Genomic DNA, 22,408 nt, shown 5'->3' on the forward strand with positions numbered 1-22,408 from the left:
GTTGATTTGAAACTGAGATTGGTTTGATTTGAGCACTTTTCACAACAAAAGCGATTGTTTTGTGTGTGAGAACTCTTTCGAAGCTTTCTGAGAATACTTTCAAAGCGCAGCGAGAAGCCTCTTCCTCCACATCATCATGCGATAGCCGTTCGCAGCGATTCAATCTTTGTTAATAATTATTTTTGATGCCTCTGTACTTACAATAAGTTACTTGCAAACCACAGCGCGGCTGAGGCTTCCCTCATGTTGCTTAAGCTTTTCCTTCTCAGCCAGCCGCCCTAGTTTTGAAGCAGCCGACGCTACAGCCGCGCCCACGTGATCCCTCATGCTACGTCACGCCGACTACAGCGCCAGTCTATCCAGTGGTGGAGCTCTGGCCCGTACGCTCAGGCCAGCTGTGGAGGCCAGAACGTTGCCTTGGCTCCGGCGCAGAAGATTGAGCGGAACTTGATGTCGCGTACCTTTCGGTTCGTCCCTATCGCAACCAAACGTACTGCGCATCTGTGGAGGCCTTCTAAATCCCCACTCTCAGGTGGCGCATGCGCCGTTGATAGCAGGACAGCACGGTGGTGGCGGCGTCAGTGGCTACGACGCATACGCGACTGGAGTGTCTGCATAATTGCTGTCGCAAGAACATTATTTAGTCTAGTATATAGCATATAGCAACTCCTCAAAAGTTCTTTTGTGTTTTCTGTTATCAGCACGATATCCTTCGCTGTTTCCCCCCCAGACTGTGAGGGTAATCACCGGATATATTCGTCGAGAATCACGAAATTGTCGCATTTTATTTGAAATCTCCGCACAGAGTAATTGGCTTCTGCTTTATCCGAATATCAGTTTGCTGTTTTTTAAAGCGTCAGCGATCAGTCCGCCAAAAATACCTGGCTGCTGAACAGCCGTGAACTGTCGCTCGTAGCAGAATCCCCACAAGCAGGACTGCCCCTCCAGGTGGCTCTGTTCCACAATTTGTATGATCGATGTCACTGTTCCACCGATGAAGATTAGGAGGCCGCTGAAAACGGTGACCCCGAGGGCAATCTTCATCCTCATGCTCAGAGGCCTGCGAGAAAGACCCGGCTTAACATTTCTCACTCAGTTTCTTTTTGGTTAAATTCCCGTTCATTCAGACGAGGGGAAAGTGAAAACTAAAGAAACATATTGTAAAAAACAAAGGTACTCACCCCAATGATCTACAAATACGACAGTACTCTAATACAAAGAGTACTAAAGTTGCGAACTCAACTCTCTCATTGTATTTACGGCATATCACATATATGAATATTTTCTTAGCGTACTTGCACTTCGTATGCTTCAACTCTGCCTCTTCTGCAGCGGGCAGTAGCACTAGAGTAAGGTTGCTTTGTGGAAAGCAAGTAGCTGCATTAGTGTTGATTTTTCTGTATTCCTGCTGGTTAGAGTAACTGCAGTGGTGCTGACTTTACTGGACTACGGCAGGTTCAGGCATTTTTGATAGCGATGTTAAAATAATAGTAACTGAAAGCTTGTCTCCGAAATTGCAAGTGCAGGTATGTCCAATTTTCAAGGATGGTTTTTGTGCCAGCATACGTGGGTGCGGCCTAATATCGTTGAGTTTTGAAAGGGGAAAGACAGACACAGACTCAGCAGCACCCCGTCAATGACGCCACTAAGTGGCTACGTCCCAATGTACCTCTTTATACAACCTGTCGATCTAAGTAATACTACTGAATGACGTTCTACGTAAGCGTAGCTTTTTATGATTGGCTCTTTACTTTAACGCCGCTGTTCCCCGTCATCTCCTTGTGCCCCTGGCATGCGAGTTAACTCGTCCTAGGCGTTGTTTTTATTTCAGCCGCTTAGTGCGGGGTTTTACCATGTGCATTAATGTTACAATAATCAGTGATGTTGGAGAGATATTCCATTACGTAGCTCATGACTTCACAGTGCGGAAACATCGCCATCCCCTTGAGAGTAACACGTACGGAGCTACACAGGAAACTGGGGTGCTATGCAGGATGCCCCGAGTTTCTCGTTCACCCGAGTTTTGCCCGAGTTTGCTCGACGGCAGTCAGTGAACGGAGATAGCGCGCAACGGGCCGAAGGTGCAGGCAAAAAATATGTAGACAGAAAGTCGCGTATGACAACATGAGCGCACCCTGCGCGGCACGCTGCTTCCACGTTTCAAGCGCAGAAGGCTGCACAACGAAACGCGCCAGCGCCGCGTATTGTTATCAACGGATTATCGCAACTTAGCGATACCGTGACTGCCCCGCTGTCTGTCAGCACACTTGCCGTGAGCCGTTTGCCACGCCTTTCCCGGGCGCGTCAAGGGCGTGCCTCATCTTTCGGGCGCTATCTATCTATCCTCCATCGAATGCGAACGGGGTACATGCGGCGCATTCTTGCACCTACACTTTCACTCAAACGAATACGTTAAAATGCGACAAATAAAATAACGCACATTTTTATTTCTTTAGGTATCTGTTTTTCGTTTTCAATGCTAGAAATTTGTGATGATAAACGGAGATCGAGCAAATTATTAAATTTTGCACATCTTGCCGTGAGTGGCGACAGGGAGGCGAAAGCTTAGAAGCGGTACATTGAAACGGGTCGCACGCACGAGGGCGTTCATACGGTGATAAGTCGCCTAGGGGCGCTGCAGTGCTATTCTCAATAAAGTCGGTCATGATCCATGGAGGGTCATGGCCACTCTTTCTCTATTAGGGGAATAGAAACGCAGCGCCGCGGTACGGCTGTTCATCGCAGGCGCTTCACTAGGCTATTGAGGCCCCCGCTTTACCAACTAAAAACGACACAACAGCTGTCGCTGTAAAATGGCGGTATGTTATTTTAGAGTGCGTCGTGTCGCAGTTCAGTGAAAATGTACCAGTTTATCTTTGTGCGCGAAGCCTTTGCGATACATTGCGAAACGTGCGTGCTTCCCCAGCGACAGAATTCATCGCTTGTCATCGCTTGCCCAGTGAAGGCGCCTCTGAGCGCACGTACGCAGTATATGAGTGTGTTGTGCAGTCGAAGGTGCTTGCGGATTACCTCTGCTGGAGCCAGCAGCGATCGCAGATGGATATCGTAACGACACCGCAGCACTCGCATTTTGGCAGGTGAGGACTCTTGTGTGCAGTTATGAAATCAGATTTCGAACGGAGAGATGTGTTGGAACTGTTGAGTGCGCAGTGCTTGTGATGAAGAAATGTCATTGCACTGGGCCTAGAAGACCGAGCGATTCTCGGACGCTGATCGTGTTTACGACGTTGTGGCTCCGTTTCATCACCGACGACAGAGCAGCTATCTGAAACGACTGCTGCAATAAGCCCTCCTCAGCATCGTCGTCCCCCTCGACGCCTTGCAAGCACCTACAGTGACGTGCCGATAATTATTTACTGTGCGCTACGCGCCGCAATGCAGGCAATGAAACCGTGTTGTGCGGCCATCTCAGCCCGAGAAGATGTGTGCCAGCGACAGTCAACGCTTTGTTTTCGATAGTGGTGCTCAGTACATCACCGATGACAGTGCGTTGTGCGTGTTTTATGTCGGCGGTCAAGATTGTTGATGCCTCTCAGCTCGACACCGCGTCGCTGTTGCCGGCAGATAAGTTGGGCGTGGCCCAACTGTAGTGGGTGCGCGCGCAATAGTTACATGCCTCGCGCGGGGCGTGACCTCTGGTTTTGATTGACAGGCGAACTCGTGCTAAACTCGTACATCGCGAAACCCCCTCCGAGTTCAACTCGGGAACATGGCGGCGGCAGCAGCAGCGGCAGCGGCATTGCATCCAGCGGCAGCAAGCGTCAGTATGACCGTCCGGACCCGTTCACCTGCATGACCGGCGGGGAGTTTCAGCGTCATTTTCGCCTGTCGAAGACATCAGTGTGCTGGCTGTGTGACGAGCGAGGCGAAGACTCTCGTCTGCGGTGACAGCGTGGCGGGCTTCATTCGCTCACCGTCTTAGAGCAAGTCATCTGTGCCCTCCGTTTCTACGGGACTGGGAGTTTTCAGGGAAGCGTCGGCGCCGAGCGTTACATCGGACGCCATCAAACTACTGTTAGCCACTGTGTCAGAGATGTGTCTGACGCGCTTATCGATGCGGCAGTGCGTAAGCGGTGGCTAGCTTTCCAGAATACTGCGGCGGAGCGGGCATATATAAAAGAATGCTTCCCACTTCGTGGGAACATTACGAACGTAGTCGGGTGTGTCGAAGGAACGTACGTAGGAATTAAGGCGCCTTCAATGTCAGCGTTACTGTGATTAACAGACTTTTTCGCTGGTTGATCACTTTTTGTCGATTGTTCTATTTATCTGTCAGGGTGCCTTCCAAATGGCTCACTTTCTTGGGAAAGGGGTTAAGTATAAATAGATAAATGGATATCACTAATTGTGTGAAGTAACCTATGAATCCTAATCTCATAAAGAACTTGTGGTTCTTCATTGGTGAAGTTACTAAGTCTGCACAATGCTGAATTTTGGTCATGCGTAATCTATCGGCCGCACTATGAAACAGCGAGGCATTGCACAATTTGTTGCAGCGCGAGATGTGGATGTTGCGCCAAGCCGGTTGTGCCTATGCATTTGTGGCGAAATGAAAATGCATTGAGAATCTTAGTGTGTTGGCTTGCATGAAGAAAATACTTCAGATTGTTTGCTCTGTTCACTGTCGATGCATGTGCCAGAGGTTCAGTGCATCTTATTTTTTTTTGGGGGGGGGGGGGCGGCGTTATTTTGGATGGATAAATTGTATATTTTCGTCTCATAATGGGGCTCTAATTCTTAAGCATTAGAACAATGCACATCCGATACTCTGCAGAACTCTCTGTACGTGAAGATGTCATGAACCACCAAGGCATTATTACATATCGGGAGAAATGTGGTGCAGATGCCAATGAAAAGTGGGTCTTTAACCTACCATGATAAAAATAAAACTTGCAGAGCAAATAGACCATTTGTACAGCTTTAGAGCAATAACTACACAAAACGTGATATGCCCAAACGAGTAAACACTTGCCGCATTGCCAAAGTAGGCTGAGCGACATGCAGCATATGTTGGCATTGAACATGTCTCGTAACTGTTATTTTTATTGTAAGCCCTCGCTGTCACACCTTTCCCTCCAGCACTCCCTTTACTGAAACGTGGCACTGTCTTTCCATTGGTGTCATGATGATAATGGTAACGGCGGCAGCAAGGCTCGTTAATGCTTGCCTCTTTGATTCCTGTGAGTTTAGTGGTAAAGAATATGGCACGTTCATACATACAGCTGTGCTGCAAAATTTAACATTTGTGATTTTTTGGAGAACTAATTTGTGTTGGGAAATTTCAAAGATGTGCACCATTGTGGCCTAATAACTAGAGCATTGGTGAGGTTGAAGACGGTGTATTGGTATAGAAGCTTGAAGTTTAATTGCACAACAATTCGACGGGGCACAAAGAGAAATACACACAGCAGAATGCTTTGCTGTGTGTGTTACACTCCTTTGTGTGCCGTTGAATTGTGCGATCCAACTTAAAATAGAGCATTGGGCTTCTTTGGTGCAGGACCGAGGAAGTGTGAGCTATTCGACAACATGCCAGTGCCTTGCCACACACTTATGGAAGTCGGAAGGTTTGCAAACAAAGCTTTGCTTTCAAATCCACCTGCTCATGTAATACAAGCGCTGATTGAAAGAACCATCACACAAAAATAATGGTGAAATCAATGGCCTGTGAAAAGTGTAATTTGTATATAGATACTGTTGACATAATAGGTGCCATACCGGTGCCATAATAGGTGCCATACCGGCCTCAAAATTGTACTGGACAGAGCAGTTTGTTTCCTATGTGAAGCTCGACCTCCCATTACATGCTGTGCACATAACCAAGCTCAGTTTGTTTTGACGTGCTACACAACATTCAGTGTAATCTGTTTTTGATTCTAAAGAAGTGCCAAACACCACCTCTTTTTCAAGGACGTCATGGGAATATTTGGCGAGACCTTTTTCAGCCCCTCATAATGGAAGTGTGGCCAGCCAGCTTTGCTTGGATGCCTTTATAGATTTCTGCTCCTGATCATTGTGTGCTATCAAATTGCAGAAGCCTATGCAACTGGTGCAAGGCATTACGTGTTTCTATAGTCGGATACAACTTTAGGAGGCTGCGGAATCTGCACTTTAAGGCAGGTGAACACAAGCCTGCACCAATGGGCACGCACTCGAGACTGATATCGTGCCGCCAGACAGACTAATATTGCTCGTTGGAGAGGGACTATTTCTTTAGACATGTAGGCAATCGGCTGCTGCGCTTTGGTCATCTGGGTGGGGCCTCTCCTGTCTTCTGAAGTTTTATCCGACTGTAAAGGATGCTGCTTTTCATACAACACAAAAGGACAAAGTGTACAATTATTTGGCCTATGAAATGGATACATCAGAAGTGTGCTATGCGAGGGCTTAAGATGTGTGAAATATGGTACATGCAATTATAAGACAATGTTAAAGAATATGTGGTATCGAACATGCATGTAATTTGTAAATGCATGGCACATTTGAATTGGGGAGTGTTGCAGTCATATGCACAGTCTATAGGTGATAGCATTATTAAGCTCCTGCTGTTTCCTTTCTTCATTGTGAATTACACACACCGTTCATCTTGTGGCTAATGAACACGCACTGTATTCTTGCACATAGAAAGAACAAACAGCATGATGACGTGTATGCTGCATTAGTGTATTTTTTATTTACATGGTCCAAGAGTGGCACAGGTTGTCTTACGTTTTTGCCTATTTTGAAGGGACACAAAGTGCATGTTATAAGTCTCCTAATATGCACAGCACAATGTTTACTGCAATAATTTTATTCATGTTCCTGAATAATAAACAAAATATTAAACTGAAAGCTCCTTTATAAGGTGCCTTCTGTGGGCTCGACAGGAGAGCAGTGAGGGCACCGATACTACTGTTGCGGAGCAGCCCTCTGGACCTTTGCCACACTCTCAAGAGCACGTGCCTGGCGCTCGCCTACTGCCACCAGGCGGTTGAGTGGCTCCAGCAGCAGAATGTTTTGCTGCAAAAAAGTGTATTGGAATGAATCAGCCACGTACAAACCATTATTTACAAAGAAAAATGCTCGTTGCACTATTAGTACCAAGTGCCCTTAAATGTGGAAGCCTCTAGTGTAGTATGCATAGTAAAACAATGCGTTGGGACAACATTGCTTTATTTTTCAAAACTGGGGTTTTCTTTTTCAGAGCCAATTGTCATGTTGATTAGTGTGCCAGCAGCTGAGGTGGCCCTGCACCTTCACGAGTCTCTACTGTCAGCACCACACACCTATTTTTGTTCGCTGCAAAACAAATGCCTCACCCTACAATCCCGTCTCATACGAGCTGATTGCATCCTATGCCTACAAACATCATATTCTTGTCCCATTACGCAATTTTCTACCATCCTTGGCTGTAGTTCTCTCTCCTTGACATTCATTCTGTAATGCTTATGTAATCACCTGATATGAATTGGCAACAAGTGATCGAATACGTGCATGGCCTGCCTGCCGATTCCTTTCTTTTTTAATCTCAACTAGCATATCAGTTGCCACGGTTTACTACGCCACTGTCTTCCTGCCTTAATGCTATCTGCAACAATTTTTGTTACTTCGCTTTCTACACAGTCCTTGACATCTCAAGTTTCTTTGTTAACCTCCAGGTTTATGTCCCATATTGCATAACCGGTGGAATGCAATGATTCTAGACTTTTTTCAAGGATATCGGTAACGTGGCGATCACGATTCGGTAATGCCTTCCATGTGCTGTTCAACCCATGAAATTTTTGTATAAGTTTCCTGCTTTATATCAGTACTTGCTATTGATATTTCACTTGGATAAAGATACTCTTCCATAAATTTTCTAGCTTAATGTCACTCATGAATTTCTGTTGCCTTACCAAGTTAGTGGAGGTTACCTTCATCTATTCCATATTTTCGCGGGCCCACTTGCACGTAAAAGCACGAACACTCATTGGTTCTCACTGCCTTCTTTAAACTGCTGGACATTCAGTTCGTTACTACGAAAGTGACTTAATCCGTGCACTCTTATTATGCTAAATATGAAACAGTAGAAATATACTTATCTGCAGTTTGTCGAAGTCTCCTTCACTGTGTTGGTAGCGAGATCCATCGTCGGTACCACCTCGTCGCTTCGTAGCTATATAGGATGTCTACCTTTTGCCCACACAATGTAATGTTCGTGACGCTCGCAGTCACGCAGAGTGGAGGAACTCGGCGCACTCGCAGAAGCAGCACCGGACAAGTTGTTTCTTCAGCACTTCGCCGTGAACAGTAGGTGCGCGTTGCGATCTGTAAAATCGCCGAAGCTATTGGCAGTCTTACCGGGTGCACGGGAAGATTGCCCACGGAGGAACAAAACTATCCAAGAAATAGTGGCCTTCGTCGAGCCTGATCACTACGTCGCGCACTGCAAGCTCGTTGTACGGGTTTGTTTACACTGGGCCTCCCTGATGCTTAGCCGCCATGCTTGCCCGGTGAATGGATGTGATGACGCCACTACAGCGCTCCCTCGTGGTATAATGCGAAGCGTACTAAATTACAAATTAGTCTAAGACGCATTCAGTGCACATCTCGTAAGCTTCAAAATGCTTCTAAACCACGTTAAAGTAACTAATAATATTGTACTAAATGCATTTGTTTTACAACTTGCTTCTGCATGTAATGCACTCGGTGGAACGACAAACAAGTGAAAGAAGGCACGACCATGCACCGACGGTATGATCACGTGAGCCCCAGTTTGTCGACCGCCCAGAAGGCAACGCCCAAGAAATGATAGCCAGCCAGAGTGAATCTAGATAAACCAATGAAACTGGAGGCTTGTCGAAAGATAAACTGTGTCTCGGTACCATTCGTGCTTTCATTTTGGGGTGTCGCCAGAGCTCGTGAAGATCCCGAGTTTCGCCAAACTCGGCGCATCCTGCATAGCGCCCCTGATATGGATTTCTCGGTAAGAAAATTTGGAGCTGAAAAAAAAATATATATTCTCCCGATCCCGCGATTGCACTTGAAATCAGCGATTTTCATAGTCGGTCGCTCAGCCATCTGGCCTGGCGAGGAGGCTGGCAGATCGCAGAGAGATGGATAATTATTACGCGACTACAAGCGCGGAATTGTTGAATGTGCTAGATCCATTTTGCTCACTACTGTAAATTGGACGAAGGTTCAAAAATTGTAAATTGTCGTCCGCAAAGGAAACCCCCTACCAGTTGCTCACAAGGTTCTGCAAACGAACGTCACTACGTAGTGTCAGCCATGTTCGCGATAACTTCCACCATGTTGTGTCCATCTGCTTGCGCCTTGCGGTCACAAAAATTAAGGGCAGTCCAAAAACCTGCTTTAGGTCGAAGGGGTGGACCTCTGGAGCTTCAACAAATTCTTGGACTTAGGGGCAGCGCTGCTACTTTTTATCTACCTCCGAGCACAATGGCCTGAACCAGACGCAAGGGTACTTGTTAGCGTGTGTACTCTTGTGCTTCCTCCTTGTGCATGTGGAGCATGCGTGCGTGCCATTTCTTCCATTATAAATATAGTCTCATCCTGCATGCTAGAAATGTGGCTAGGCCAACATCTGCAGCAGCTACTGAAGCCTGTCAGTGCCATTAATGAATGCTAATAAAGGTTGCCAAGAATGTGCACAATTGATGAAATACCGTGGTGCCGTACGCGTTCCTCTCGAGTGGGTGACAATCTTGCTTCTTAGTAAATGTTATTTCAGCGTCAAGATGTTCAGTGAGCTGATCTGGCAGCTTTGATTATTATGGTTACATTATAACAAAATTGGACATGTCTTGCCTTCAAACAGTGCCAAATTTACATACTCAGAACGGCTATACTGAATATAAACATTTTCTCATCCGAATTGGGTTCTAAAGGTATAAAAAGCTGGAATGATCCAATTTATCGATGTGGTAGATAAACTAGTAGTACTAGAAAGATAACCAAGTAAAAAGAACATATGAATTTTATTTAAATTAACAAGATTTCAGGCGCTCAGCCCAGCAATCACTTTAATGCCGATTAGTTTTGTGGAAACCTGCGAAGCAGCAGGGGTTTCTTGAAATTAAACGTATAGTTAATCGACCAGAGAGTGGCAAGAAGCTTAAAATGCTATTAATTTGAACTAGTGAAGACAGCGCGAAATAAACTCGGGACAAGAGAGGAACTGTCATGCATTTCCAACCGCATGCCAGGTTCGGATTCCCCCTCAAAAATTCCCCCTCCCCCCACCCAATGGCTGTTAGAAGTGCGTGATAATGTCTCCCAGTCTCCACACGGCACTTGTCCTGTGTTCCTTTCTTGTCCGTGGCCACTTCGCGCTGTTTCTTCACCGATAGATTGGTACCAACTAGCTTCCACAACTAACTACCAAATAGCAACTAGCACTTACGTGATGTCATATTTTACTCTAGCCATGTGACTATCTTCTTCATCTCGTACTCATGCTCATGGCTGTTACGATCCCGTCCCGTTCCTATTTCTTGCCGGTTTCCATCAACACTCTAACTGCCACTTTCTTATCTCAAACGCTTGTCAGTGAATTCTTCTATCAGCGTTAAGCCACAAGACCACTGCAAGGTGGATGTTTTTGGTTGTTCTGGGTGTTTGAATATCCTGGCATTCGGTTACAATTTGCCATATAATGGTGACGATGAATTCTAGTGACATCTAACTCGAAACGTAGTGGTAACATGCAGTCACCTCACCTGCTTGAGCTATTGATGTACTCGTATATACATTATACCGGGTGTTACCGCGAATACTTTCATTTTTTTAATTGCCTGTGGCAAACAGCACAACTCGAGTCCATGAGCTGACCTACTCAAAGAGGTGGACTTTACTTGAAAGAAATTGAAATGCACAGCAGACTACTTTTAAAAAATCAATAATTCAGGTGTGAGTTAATCACCCTATGGCACATATTGCAATTTTCAAATTCTAGTCGTCGAGTTCGCAAGGTGGATCTACTTGGAAGGAATATACAAGATGACACCTGTTTCGGGATAGCAATTCCTAAATTTTGCGTAGAAATGAATTGCCGTTCAAGATACGTCTAGGTTTCATTGGATAAAACGACGCTTTCTTAAGAAAGTAAGTGGAACGACAGTGCATTTTTACCGCAAGTACAACGGTGCAATTCTCTTAAAACAGTGTCATCCACACAATCATTTCATGTTGACTTGCTTCGCAGTCTCACCCGCTAAAATTTATAAATTGCAATATATCAGAAGGTAATTAGTTAGAAAGTAGTTAGAAAGTGGCATAGAAGATTGCAATTTTTAACGCTCGCAGCAATTATACACGGCAAAGGATCGAGATTAACACTGCACTCATGCTTGAGTGGCTTGCACAGGGTTTCTTCTTACGGGGAACCGTAACACTTCCTCTGCTGCCCCGTGCTGGGATGGCTTACGAGGTTGGTATTGTAAACTGGTTTCTACTGGCAATTATCTGTGACCAATGTAAGCTAGCGCAGTCGCGAGCGATGGTCTCGGTACGCTGTATCGCAGATCGTGAGACAAAGAGCGTGTTCAAGGGCGTCCTCGCGAGTACAGTCATCGCATACAGCCTTGTCGGATATCTTCGTCCGAATAACCTCTCTCCTTCTCTCCTTATCTCTCCGTCCGAATAACCTCTCTCCTTATGTATACATCGGAATAACCTCTCTCCTTCTCTCCTTATCTCTCCATCCGAATAACCTCTCTCCTTATCTCTACATCGGAATAACCTCTCTCCTTCTCTCCTTATCTCTCCGTCCGAAGTACCTCTCTCCTTATCTCTACATCGGAATAACCTCTCTCCCTCTCTCCTCATCTCTCCGTCCGAAGAACCTCTCTCCTTATCTCTCCCTCCGAATAACCTCTCTCCTTATCTCTACATCGAAATAACCTCTATCCGTCTCTCCTTATCTCTCCGTCCAAATAACCTCTCTCCCTCTCTCCTTATCTCTCCGTCCGAATAACCTCTCTCCTTACGAGGCGCGCACACCTGACGCTGTAAAAAGCGGGAAGAGTTTCAAGAGCCACGTGGGACCCGGCGGCATACTTTTCAGGCCACTGCTCCGACCCCCGGCACAGTTTGTAGTAGAACACGGGGGGCAGCACGAAGGCCACCGGGCACAGGGCCAGCGACCCAACAAGCGCCATCAGGGCACCTTCGTACGGCACAGCCAGGGCGAGCAGGCAGGCGCATAATGCCAGCGGAGTCGCTAACTTGGCACGACTCCAGGCCACACCTGCAAGAAAACGAGTGCACCATGCTCAAAAAAGATCTCGAGCAGCTAATTTCGCTCCTTAGTGTACCTTCAAAATGCGTTACGGGTCGTTGTACGATAGCGCATGGCGTTGTGCTAGTAGGGGATCAACGCAGTTGAGCGCGTGTGACTTGCATCGCAAATGAGCATCACAAACGAGCGACTGAGCAATAGGATACGGTCACACTTGAGCTCAGTTGAACGCATTCCAAAGGAGCGCACCTTCGTTGCCCGTCTTGTCCATCGAAGTGTTTATTTCACTATCGTGTGTTTTCAGTTGTTATGTGCACGTAAAGAGATACTGACTTTATTGAGGAGACGGAAAAGGATGGTCAGCCTGACTCCTGGCATGCTACTGCAGGTCTTGGGCGATGGTTATTCTACTCGCAGTAATTACGCTAGACAAGCTCAGAAACAGAAAATACGTACCTAGAAGCAGGCACATACAAAATGAAGCTATTCCTAAGTTTTACCAACCCACGTGGACTTTCGACAAATCAGCAGCGCTGGAGCCGCAGAATAGCTAAAACATTTTTCCGGTGATGGCTCTATGAGTGTAGCATAGTGGTGTCAATGGTGGGCGTAAGCCATTTTTGCGACGCAGATCTCAACTTTCTTAGCAAGATGCATACAAACGACTGACAAGTTAAGCTGGATTCGTTGGTTGCGCTCGTGGGGCACCAAAAACGTCAGTCTTGCCACTCGAGGAGGCTTCTCAGAATCATCAACAAGAGACAAGTTGCGGCGTCACCATTAAGCTCTCGCACTATCTGTGCATGATGTCATGGATTACGATAGTGGCGGCTCAGGTCTAATTAGCGTTTATGTCGATTGAAAAAAAAAACGCTGCGTCGCATTCTGAGGAGAGCGAAAGCTTGAGATTTCCGGAAGTTTCTGTACATCGAAGGCTCAAACATTGTAAAGTGCGTTTGAATAAATAAAAAACGTTCGTGTTTGGGTGGGTTCAGGCAAGCTTGGGGTCAGACATACTTCGCTATAATGAAAGAAGCAGGCCCCGAATGACGTGAAAATTAGGCTGATTTAGAGAAACAGGGACGAAAGTTGAAGACTGTAGCAGTCCACTCACGCTTTCCGTAGTCCTGGACGCTGTCGTGTTCATCCATTATCCAGTGGCCGAGCCCATCCAGCTGTTGCGCGCAGAACACGGCGAAGAAGTCGGCAGCGAGTCGGATATCTCGTCCTTTCAGGCACAACACGACATTTCCACTGATGATGGTTCCAAGAACCGCGTAGCCGGTCACGCCGACCAAGAACAAGGCTAGTGTGCTCCCTGCATAAAAGGTATTAACATCTAGGAGGGGCCACTAGGCACCTTCAAGTTGGCGTCCACAAATCTGGCGTTGCCCTGTGTGCGCAAGTCAGTCTGAGAGGCCCTACTTTGGGCGGGCCAGTTTGTCTTAGCGTATTCAACGTATCGGGTTATTTAGTTTGCACCGCACACGAGGACAAATGCAATGGACCCACTGAACAAACTGATTATGTCAATTTGAAGCGGTCGATTAGTGCTAACGAGTGTCCAAAGCATCTCTTTTATCCCTAGCAAGCCAACGCCAACGAGGCGATCAGGCGGACGGGGTTGGCATCGGTAATGTGAAAGTAATCAGCGCGAAAGAATCCTCTGCAAGAAGGCAACATTTCGACAAGGTGACTTTTCTTTGTCAGGAGACGTAGACGCTTATGTCAGCCCACTTTCCATAACTTCTTATTTCCACCTCCCTGCGACCTGTTCCTCCTACATTGGACATAGTAATTCAGATCCTAAGCACGTCTTATGTCCTTCTGCGATCAAATAAATACAATTACCACTAAAACCTACACGATATCACGCATGTTGTAAAAATGCTTACTATATTGTATTTGGTCGACATGTCACTTCTTACAGTTAGGTTTATTATATGTAAGACCTAGTTTTTTCACTGGTCACACTGTAACTTTCCTTTTTAGTAAATGAAATGACAATTTTTCTTCGCCTTTATAGTTTACATGCACACAGTGCTCACATTTTTGTTACAAGATATCATGCGGATCTACCAGTGACCCTGTGCCAGTGTTCAACAGTGTCGAATTTCGCCACAGGAGTCCAGGATTTGTCAAGCTGCTTTTATGCAGCTTTCTCTAGTTATCGTGTTCGAAAATAAAATGAGGTTGCGTGGCCCATTTTATTTTATATACCTTCAAAAGTCTCACATTCAACCGCATCCAAACAGTTTGTCGGTCCGATGTGGCTCGTACGTGCCATGTCGTTTCAAGATTATTGTGTTTCATACATGTAATCACAAAAGAATGTAAAAAAAACTGGAAGGCGTGTCAGTCAAAGTCGACGCGAAAGAAAATATCACACTTTCGCCGTGAAGGGGGCGACATGTTAAAATGCTACACGAAGTCTAAGTCTCGTAGCTGTAGTAGCAGCATGAATTAAAGTAAACGCAAGTTGACTAACCACAAGGCAAGGAACCTGTTGTGCTAGGGTTCTCACATTTGAATCCTTCCACCGGACCATTTTATTTCTGTTAACTAAAGTCAACGTCTTTCTCAGCGACTTTAGCAGCACCTTTTTATTGCCGTACCGGGTACAGTAATACAGTAATTAGCTCTGTGTTTGTGTGGTTGAGCTTTGCGCCACCAGCTGGCGGCACCGATCGGGCCGCTCACTTTGACGCCCCCGCTAAACCGGAAAACCGCCCGCGCTTGCCCGAATACCGGACCCGCTAAAAGTCCCTAGTAACGAGAGCGCGTTCAGCTTGATCCCGTCGAGAGGCACTACCACTTGGGCATCTTCGCGGGCACCATTGCACACATAGCGGATCCAGACAGGTGCATACAACTACAGCGTAGAACACCATCGTCACTCACCGGCGACTCCGAAGGCAGCAGCCGTGGTGAAACTCGGGGGTGACTTCATGTCGCGCCGAATGTTCGTAAACGTGCACACACCCGCGAAACTGAAGGCGATGATCGCGACGCCGACGAAGAAGAGAACGCCCGCAGAGTGGGCAGGCAGGACGTCGCCAGCGGGAATCGAATCACCCTGCCAGTCGCGAATGCCCAGCGTGAACATCGCCCCCACCGCTGTGCCTGTCACATCGGCGTAGTTCTTGTTGTCGGCGATGCCCACGAGCAAGAGAATTACGAGCGCCAGGGTGAGGGGCAGGTACAACCAGTAGCTCCTGCACCAAAAGTGACCGTCACAACACACGCGTACGTGAAATCCTTAGGGAGACCGGCAGTTAGCGCCACGACTTATAAACATCGACCGAAGGAAGGAAGGAAGGAGGGAAGGAAGGAAGGAAGGAAGGAAGGAAGGAAGGAAGGAAGGAAGGAAGGAAGGAAGGAAGGAAGGAAGGAAGGAAGGAAGGAAGGAAGGAAGGAAGGAAGAAAAAGCGAAGAAGGAAAGGCAGGGAGGTTAACCAGTTTAGCCTAACCGATCTGCTACCCTACACAGGGGAGCGGGATGGGGGGCATGAAAGATGGGGAGGAGAGAGAGAGAGAGAGAGCACATAACACAGCACACACATTGTCAGTTACAGTCCATCACTTTTGCGCGGTACGTGACATCACTGTCACAGCCGCTTGTCGACCGACCGACTGATCCACCAATAGTGGCTGACTGCATTGGGTCTAAATGACGGACAGACATTGACGGGGGCGTCACGTGGCCATAAAGGTGAAGTTACAAATTTATCCCACCCGAATTCTATTCGTCCCCCGAGACATCTCTCATCGCTTTCGAACGTCCAGCCTGTGGCGTACAAATGTCTGCACTTTCTTTTTGTCGTAACACCAGAACCGGAAAAGTCCTAATAGCAGTGCTGCACACGCAAAAATATTTCATTGCAAAGGAGGATGAAAGATTACATTGTAAATCAGCGCTATCTATAGACTGGTTGGTTGAACTTCAACATAAACCACAAACAGCGTAGAAAGCAGGACCAGCAATGGGCGGCGGCAATACGAGTGTGTTGTTGTGTAATGGTAGTCCTGCGCTTTCTACGCTGTTTGTTCAGCATGCCGATGAACAAAAGGAACAGCATGCATGGCCACATAGTTCTGTGGCATAGTGCTTTCCGGAGTGCTTCTAGTTTAGCTGTCATGGCTGCTCAAATTTATCTTCTATTCTCAAAGTGTTTCTTTAAAAATTGTGATAGATGTCGAGAGCATGATTGCCAGTGGAAACATGCATTTAAAGGGAAGCGTTACACCAAATGAAAAAGGAGATTTTTTTTTTTTAGTATCGAATGCACCAATATTTTTTCTTCACGCCATCACTGTTTCCGCAAGCATTGTCATGAACACAAAGAAAAACTGTTTAAGCTTGCGAACTCCGTAAGTCAAAAATGAAAACAACATCACCATTTTATAAAGTTCTCTTATTAAAACCTCTAAGGCGAATGACTTAATTTCGGTATTATCGACCGCACTGAAATAGAGCAATAGTTTGTGAGTACGACTTTTTCAAAACCCTTGCAAACATCGTGACGATTTAACGTAGCCTGTGAATTCGCAAACGGTAGTGGCTCCGTTGAGGAGTTGCTTCAGATGCACACCTTCACGTCGATGCATCTGTGTAGACCCTGTGAGTTCCTTGTCTACAATATTGCCACTCACAAATCGCCGCTAAGTATCACTTGAACGTTGTGCCGACGTTACTTGGAAGGTGGTGCTGCCATCCACTTGCTAGAGCACCAAATGGTCAGCCATCGAGATACGCAAGCCACATTTCGATTATCGGTAGAAAAGAAGCAGTGAAGAGATTGATACGGACAGATCCGTTACGGAATAGGTAGCTATGCAAGGTAGATAAAGAAGTTTAGAGGAAGAAAAAGAAAGGGGATTAAGAAGATGTATGCGAAAATTCTCAAATGACAAACATGTACAGCATACCTTAATAGACAGTATTAGTTCAGCGTACGATATAACACTGCGTGCGCTATAAGATAGCGGGTCGTCACTGCGCATGCGCAGAACGCTAAACGACCCATAGCGTATAGCGTACGCACGCTACTTCTCAGATTTAGCGTTAGCGTCACTGCGTGGTTTGCGGAGTTTGGGTGAAACTTGGCGGTTCTCCCGGCTGCCCGCTTCGAATTGAATTTGGCGCTGCTTTTACAAAATGCACTTCGTTGGTAGCAAATGACTGGGTAAACGGCCTTCGCTTAGTCTCACGCCGCTTCGACGACAGAGTATTACGGATAACTTTGTGGTGCTTTCGTGATCGATCCTCGTTTCGAACGAGTCGAAGCCTAACGAAAGAAACTTTCCAGATGTCAGCCCCACCTATCGCCACAGTCGGGAGATAGCCGCAATGACGGCATATGGCCTCTGAGATCCGAAGATCTCGCAGGCCAACTAAAACTAAAAAACGTGCACTGCTTAGCGTACGCTATACTATAGTGTATAGCGTACACTGTAGTTGCGTACGCTGAACTAAAACTGTCTAATAAATCCAGCAGGCTAAGCGCCTTTTTCTCGTCGCCCCAATGCAAAGGCGATGCTAATAAATCATCATTATCATCATCACTGATGCACGTAAAAGGCGCACTGAGGATGTTTTACGGTTTAAACGTGTCCCGCACTTTGAAACTAACGAGCTTCGTGGCTCATATCGTGGATGCTCATATCGCCGTCGCACTCATTGTCGCGATCACTGCGACCATCTAACGGGTCGAGGTTGAGTGGTCAGTGAGCCGACATTCTAGATTACGTGGACCAGAGAGCTGTCGCTGCTGGAGGTTCGACAAAACAAGGAGCACGTGTGAGACTCGCCAGTATCTCGTGTGGGGCGCACAGGGCCCGCTGTAGAGCGCGGACGCCACTCCCAAGCCAGTGAGGCAGCCGCAGAATAGGTATCCGCGTATGGCTAGGCCTGGAAAAAGCAGGATGGTGACAAAGTCCACCACACAGTCCGCAGATATCAGCAGAGCCATGGCCCAGAGTCCCACGACACAGAGTAAACGCTGGGCACCGACGAATTTCCTGCACAGAACGCCGGCACCCGAAAAAAGAAAGGCAATCAAGGGACTCCTTTAACGAAATTTCGCAATATGGAAAAAAATAATAAGTAAATAACCAGATGTAATTTGTCAGTTTTCCACCGTACTCGTAGGTGGCGAAAAGAAAATCGGTTGCATAGAGTCAAGGAAAGATAAATAGCTATTAAACAACAAAAAAGGAAATCTTCAGAACTCACCCACTGTGAAAATTGAGGTTATGCGAAAAAAAATAATTTTTAGCCCAGCTGGTTTTTGCCATGCCCATCCGGCAATGCCAAATTTGGCATTGCCGGATGGGCCAACGTTATTGCGTAAGGCGAGCAGCCTCCAGTGGAGCGCGAACGTGGGACGCCAACAGCAAGAAGACGTCGACGACAGGGAGTAATAAAGGAGGAGCGCAGGCATCTGATCGCGACGTCACACCGCGGCCACTCGTCGCGACAGCCCAGTGCTCCAAGCATCACGCCGCACTCACTCACATACGTCTCTCGCGGCAACGGCAAATAACTCATTCAGGTGATTCGCACCAGAATTCGTCAGGTCGCGTACCACTTGCGCAGACACGCGTGCGTGATAGAGCTTCATGGTTACATTGCGCTCAGTTTTACACAGACAATAATCAGTGAAGGGTGGGACGTGGACGGACGTAGCGCAAACTACCAACTGCTACCAGCTGGTGAACTACCAGTTCGCCAACTAGCCCCCTTCATTGCTTTACTAAGTGATAGAACTTGTACGCGTGCCGCTTTCGATTCAGCCGCAGGCTTGAAAATCACACCTTCCCCGCAAGCGAAACTCTGGACTGGCTACGTCCTGTGTTCTCGAGTAAGCCTCGACTCGACGAAGGTCGACTCTACCGAATGAAGCGCATAGCGCTTCCGTCGCATCACGTACCAACAAATGGCTCGTACAAGTGAGTGGCAGCTAACGCTTTTAGACGCTGCGTTAGGCTACACATCATTTTGTTTCGATCCACGTGGTCCTTATCGTAACGCGTTCGGAATCGGCGCACGTTCCCCAGTCCTTTCCTTGTAACACCAAACGCTCTGCGCCTCTCTCTCTCTCTCCCTCCCTTCTCTCTCTTCCTTTCTTCCTTCCTCCAACGTAGGGTAGCCAACCGGTCTCTTAACTGGTCAACATCCCTGCTTTCATCATACCCCTCTCTTTCTCTATCTCTCTCTCTCTAACGCTACGCAAACGCTGTGCAACTTCAACTTCCGCATTGGCACGGGTCGTAACGTAGCACGCCATATCTTTTATTCACCATAGTACAAGAAAAGTCAGCCTGCATGCCGACCTATCTTAGTACCGCCTTAGATTATAGGCTGGTTGGTACGTCAAGATTCAAGTGTAACAGAGCGCTACTTCGGACGAGCGAACAGACCGCAATGCCTGCCCTCGTCCGCTAGTCCGATCGTGTCATCGTCCAAAGTCGCACTGTTAGATTTTAAGTCATGATACAATCGTTGCAGTGTCGTCACGAACACTGGTGCTCGCCTTACACAAACACCTCGGTCCGCCTGGTAACACTTTGCAGAATCCGAAACAATGCTGGATAGTCAGCTAGCTGCAAAAATGCTTCACATACCATCGATGCCCACACTCTGGAAGATTTGCCTACTTATTTTTTACAGCGAAGCTGTCTGTGGCTAGGATCCAGAGAGTTCTTCGTGGCCTAACGTTCATGATGCCACACTAGCGTACAGTAGCTCGGATTTCGGTGCGAGAGTTCGAAATAGGGAACATCGATTTTAATTTTCTCTTTCAACAATGGAGTTGCTATCGCGAACTTGCCGAAAATACAGTTTTCAAGCAATACTTCGTTACGTTAAACTGGTGAAGTGTTTGTCTCTAGTGTCCCTTCAGTTTTGCTTAGCCAAGCCTACTCGCGAACTCGACTCTTACGCGAGGGCTGGTCCCAGGGCTCTGTAGGTGATGTCCGAGTACTGCGTGTACCAGTGGAACCTCCGGTACTCTTCGTAGCGCTCTTCCAATATTTCGCAGCACGACTTGAGCAGACTCGCGCTAAAGGCCGCAAGCACCCCGATCAATGGGAGAATGACGATCGCGCTCCATCCTGCAAGCACAGTCGAGCATATACGTTACTAAAGCGCATTGCCCCCCTCAGCCCTGTGATGATTAGCTAAGCAAGTCGACGAGAATTTTGTAAACGAAAGGACACTTCTACGCGCTGGAAAATTGTGCCGTGCTATCGTGCCTTATCGTGCTGCGGGAAGCCATGTGGGCAAACTACTCTCGACTAGCAATCAAATCTTTTAGCACATTTGCTCATGTTCTAGCGCTTCAGTACCTTCCCCATGGGTCACTGGTAAAGGCAACACTTTTTTATTTTTTCGGAAGATTACAGCTCAATTGTCGACACGGTGACATCCGAAACAACTATTTATTGTAACAGGCCTACCTAAAGCATAAAATCAGACACATGACCCACTGGAAACAAGATTTTCTAACCTAAAACAAAGCCACCTGATTGATTGAAATACACTTATTAATAAAATTATCGATACAGTTAAGTCCCGTCAGTGGAGAGATATGAACGTTGCTAAAAATCATTCCAATGAATTGAAGAAACTCTAATTGCAGATTGAAAATCCCGATTTTCTTTTTCATTGAGCGACACGTGAATGGAACAAGGCGCCCTGTATCCTTTTGTTACTAACAACCAATCACTACCTATATTTTTATTATTTCTTTAGAAACCATGAGATGTTTTACAATCATGATTTATCTTTCGCATTTCCTCTGTACCTTATTGTCTACATAATCTTTACTTGTAATATGTATACAGATACCCAAGCTAAACTGCATGCTTTCTTACTCACGTTGCTATTCCCAACTTGAACCCCACGTGTTTTTTTGACAGGTTGTTTACTGCTTACCATACAATTTACGTATGCTTACTGTCTACCTATCATGAGCATATGCCTTTGTAGCGTTCGATGTGTTTTTTAATAAGATTACCTCTGTACTTACTCTTCCTAATATGATCCCCAATTGGGTTGACCCTTCTAATATATTAATAAATAATGTGCTTAATCACGTGGGTGATCGTTCTTTAAAAATATCCTTAATTAAATGCTGATTAGGACCCGCCACGGTTGCTCAGTGGCTGTGGTGTTGGGTTGCTGTGCACGAGGTCGCGGGATCGAATCCCGGCCACGGCGGCCGCATCCGTGAACGCACATGAGCTTGTATTTAGGTGCACGTTAAAAAACCCCAGGTGGTCGAAATTTCCGGTGCCCTCCACTACGGCGACCCTCATAATCGGAAAGTTGTTTTGGCACGTAAAATCCAGTAATTTAATCAATTTTTTCGTATGCTGATTAGGCATCACATTTAGGAGCGCACCATACTGTACATCTGGAACTTGACAAGGGATCGAAATTCGTCACCTATTCCGGCGAAGGCGAACGGCATGGCCAGCATTCCGGCACCGGTGAAATTTCCCGCCAGGGACGCTGCGGTCGCAGCGAGGCCTAACGATGCGGGCTGAGCGGGTAGTGCAGGGTCGGTCTTCTTCCACTGCTGCCTGTAACGCAGCTTGGTTTGCGACCACCAGCCGGATTGTACGGTAGCGGGCGCAGCCATGGCCCCAGGGGTCACCGCGGCATTCAGAATCGAAGGGGGAGGGCCGCCGTAACCCGCAGGTGGCACATAGGGGGCGCCCTTGTCTGCGGGTTCGTGAAGTGGACGACATTAGAAATTCCGTAAGCATGATTTCCTACTCACCTAACTCACCCCAATCAATGGTAAATCGTTCAATCTTTATTCGGCACCCATTCGATCTGCAAGTGGAATGTTGGGACAAGAACTAAAAGCTGCCGGTTAACTGCTTGACGAGGTTGTTGCTGCTGAACTTTTAATTTTTGTTGCAGACGACGACTACATTCCACTTATTACTTGGTGACACCGATGATCCACTTTGTGAAACCTACGTGCAATACTAGTGAGAGCGATATGCACAAACAGTGGCAGGCAGCTTGACCGTGGAAAGAACCGATGCTCAAAGGACATTCGTTACACATACGTTACAGTTAGTAAGTAAAACATTTTTCCGAATATATACCACCTACTTCGTGAAACCTGTGTGGAACAAGAATGAGCGTGG

General features: G+C 46.8%; 2 protein-coding genes across 2 annotated transcripts in view; one reads left to right on the forward strand and one right to left on the reverse strand.

Annotated features, from left to right (window-relative positions):
• Positions 1-22,408, forward strand: part of B9d2 (B9 domain-containing protein 2) — a 969,675-nt gene that overhangs the window by 740,607 nt on the left and 206,660 nt on the right. The gene's annotated exons all lie outside the window — the stretch shown is intronic.
• Positions 823-21,888, reverse strand: LOC135921698 (uncharacterized). Its single transcript, XM_070527559.1, has 6 exons — positions 21,654-21,888; positions 20,185-20,356; positions 15,143-15,456; positions 13,356-13,559; positions 12,061-12,250; positions 823-1,060 (listed from the first exon to the last, which is right to left on the reverse strand). The coding sequence occupies exons 1-6, from the start codon at positions 21,886-21,888 to the stop codon at positions 823-825; spliced, it is 1,353 nt and encodes a 450-aa protein (XP_070383660.1).

Source organism: Dermacentor albipictus, chromosome 10 (assembly GCF_038994185.2).
Source record: "Dermacentor albipictus isolate Rhodes 1998 colony chromosome 10, USDA_Dalb.pri_finalv2, whole genome shotgun sequence".
NCBI lineage: Eukaryota > Metazoa > Arthropoda > Arachnida > Ixodida > Ixodidae > Dermacentor > Dermacentor albipictus.

Excerpts from the sequence above, each read along its gene's own strand:
- LOC135921698 (XM_070527559.1), bottom strand. The coding sequence starts at position 21,888 with ATGGCTGCGCCCGCTACCGTACAATCCGGCTGGTGGTCGCAAACCAAG. Across the intron at positions 13,560-15,142 it reads TGCTGCCTTCGGAGTCGCCG|GGAGCACACTAGCCTTGTTC; the intron begins GTGAGTGACGAT and ends CCTTTTATGCAG. Across the intron at positions 12,251-13,355 it reads CGTCCAGGACTACGGAAAGC|GTGTGGCCTGGAGTCGTGCC; the intron begins GTGAGTGGACTG and ends GTTTTCTTGCAG.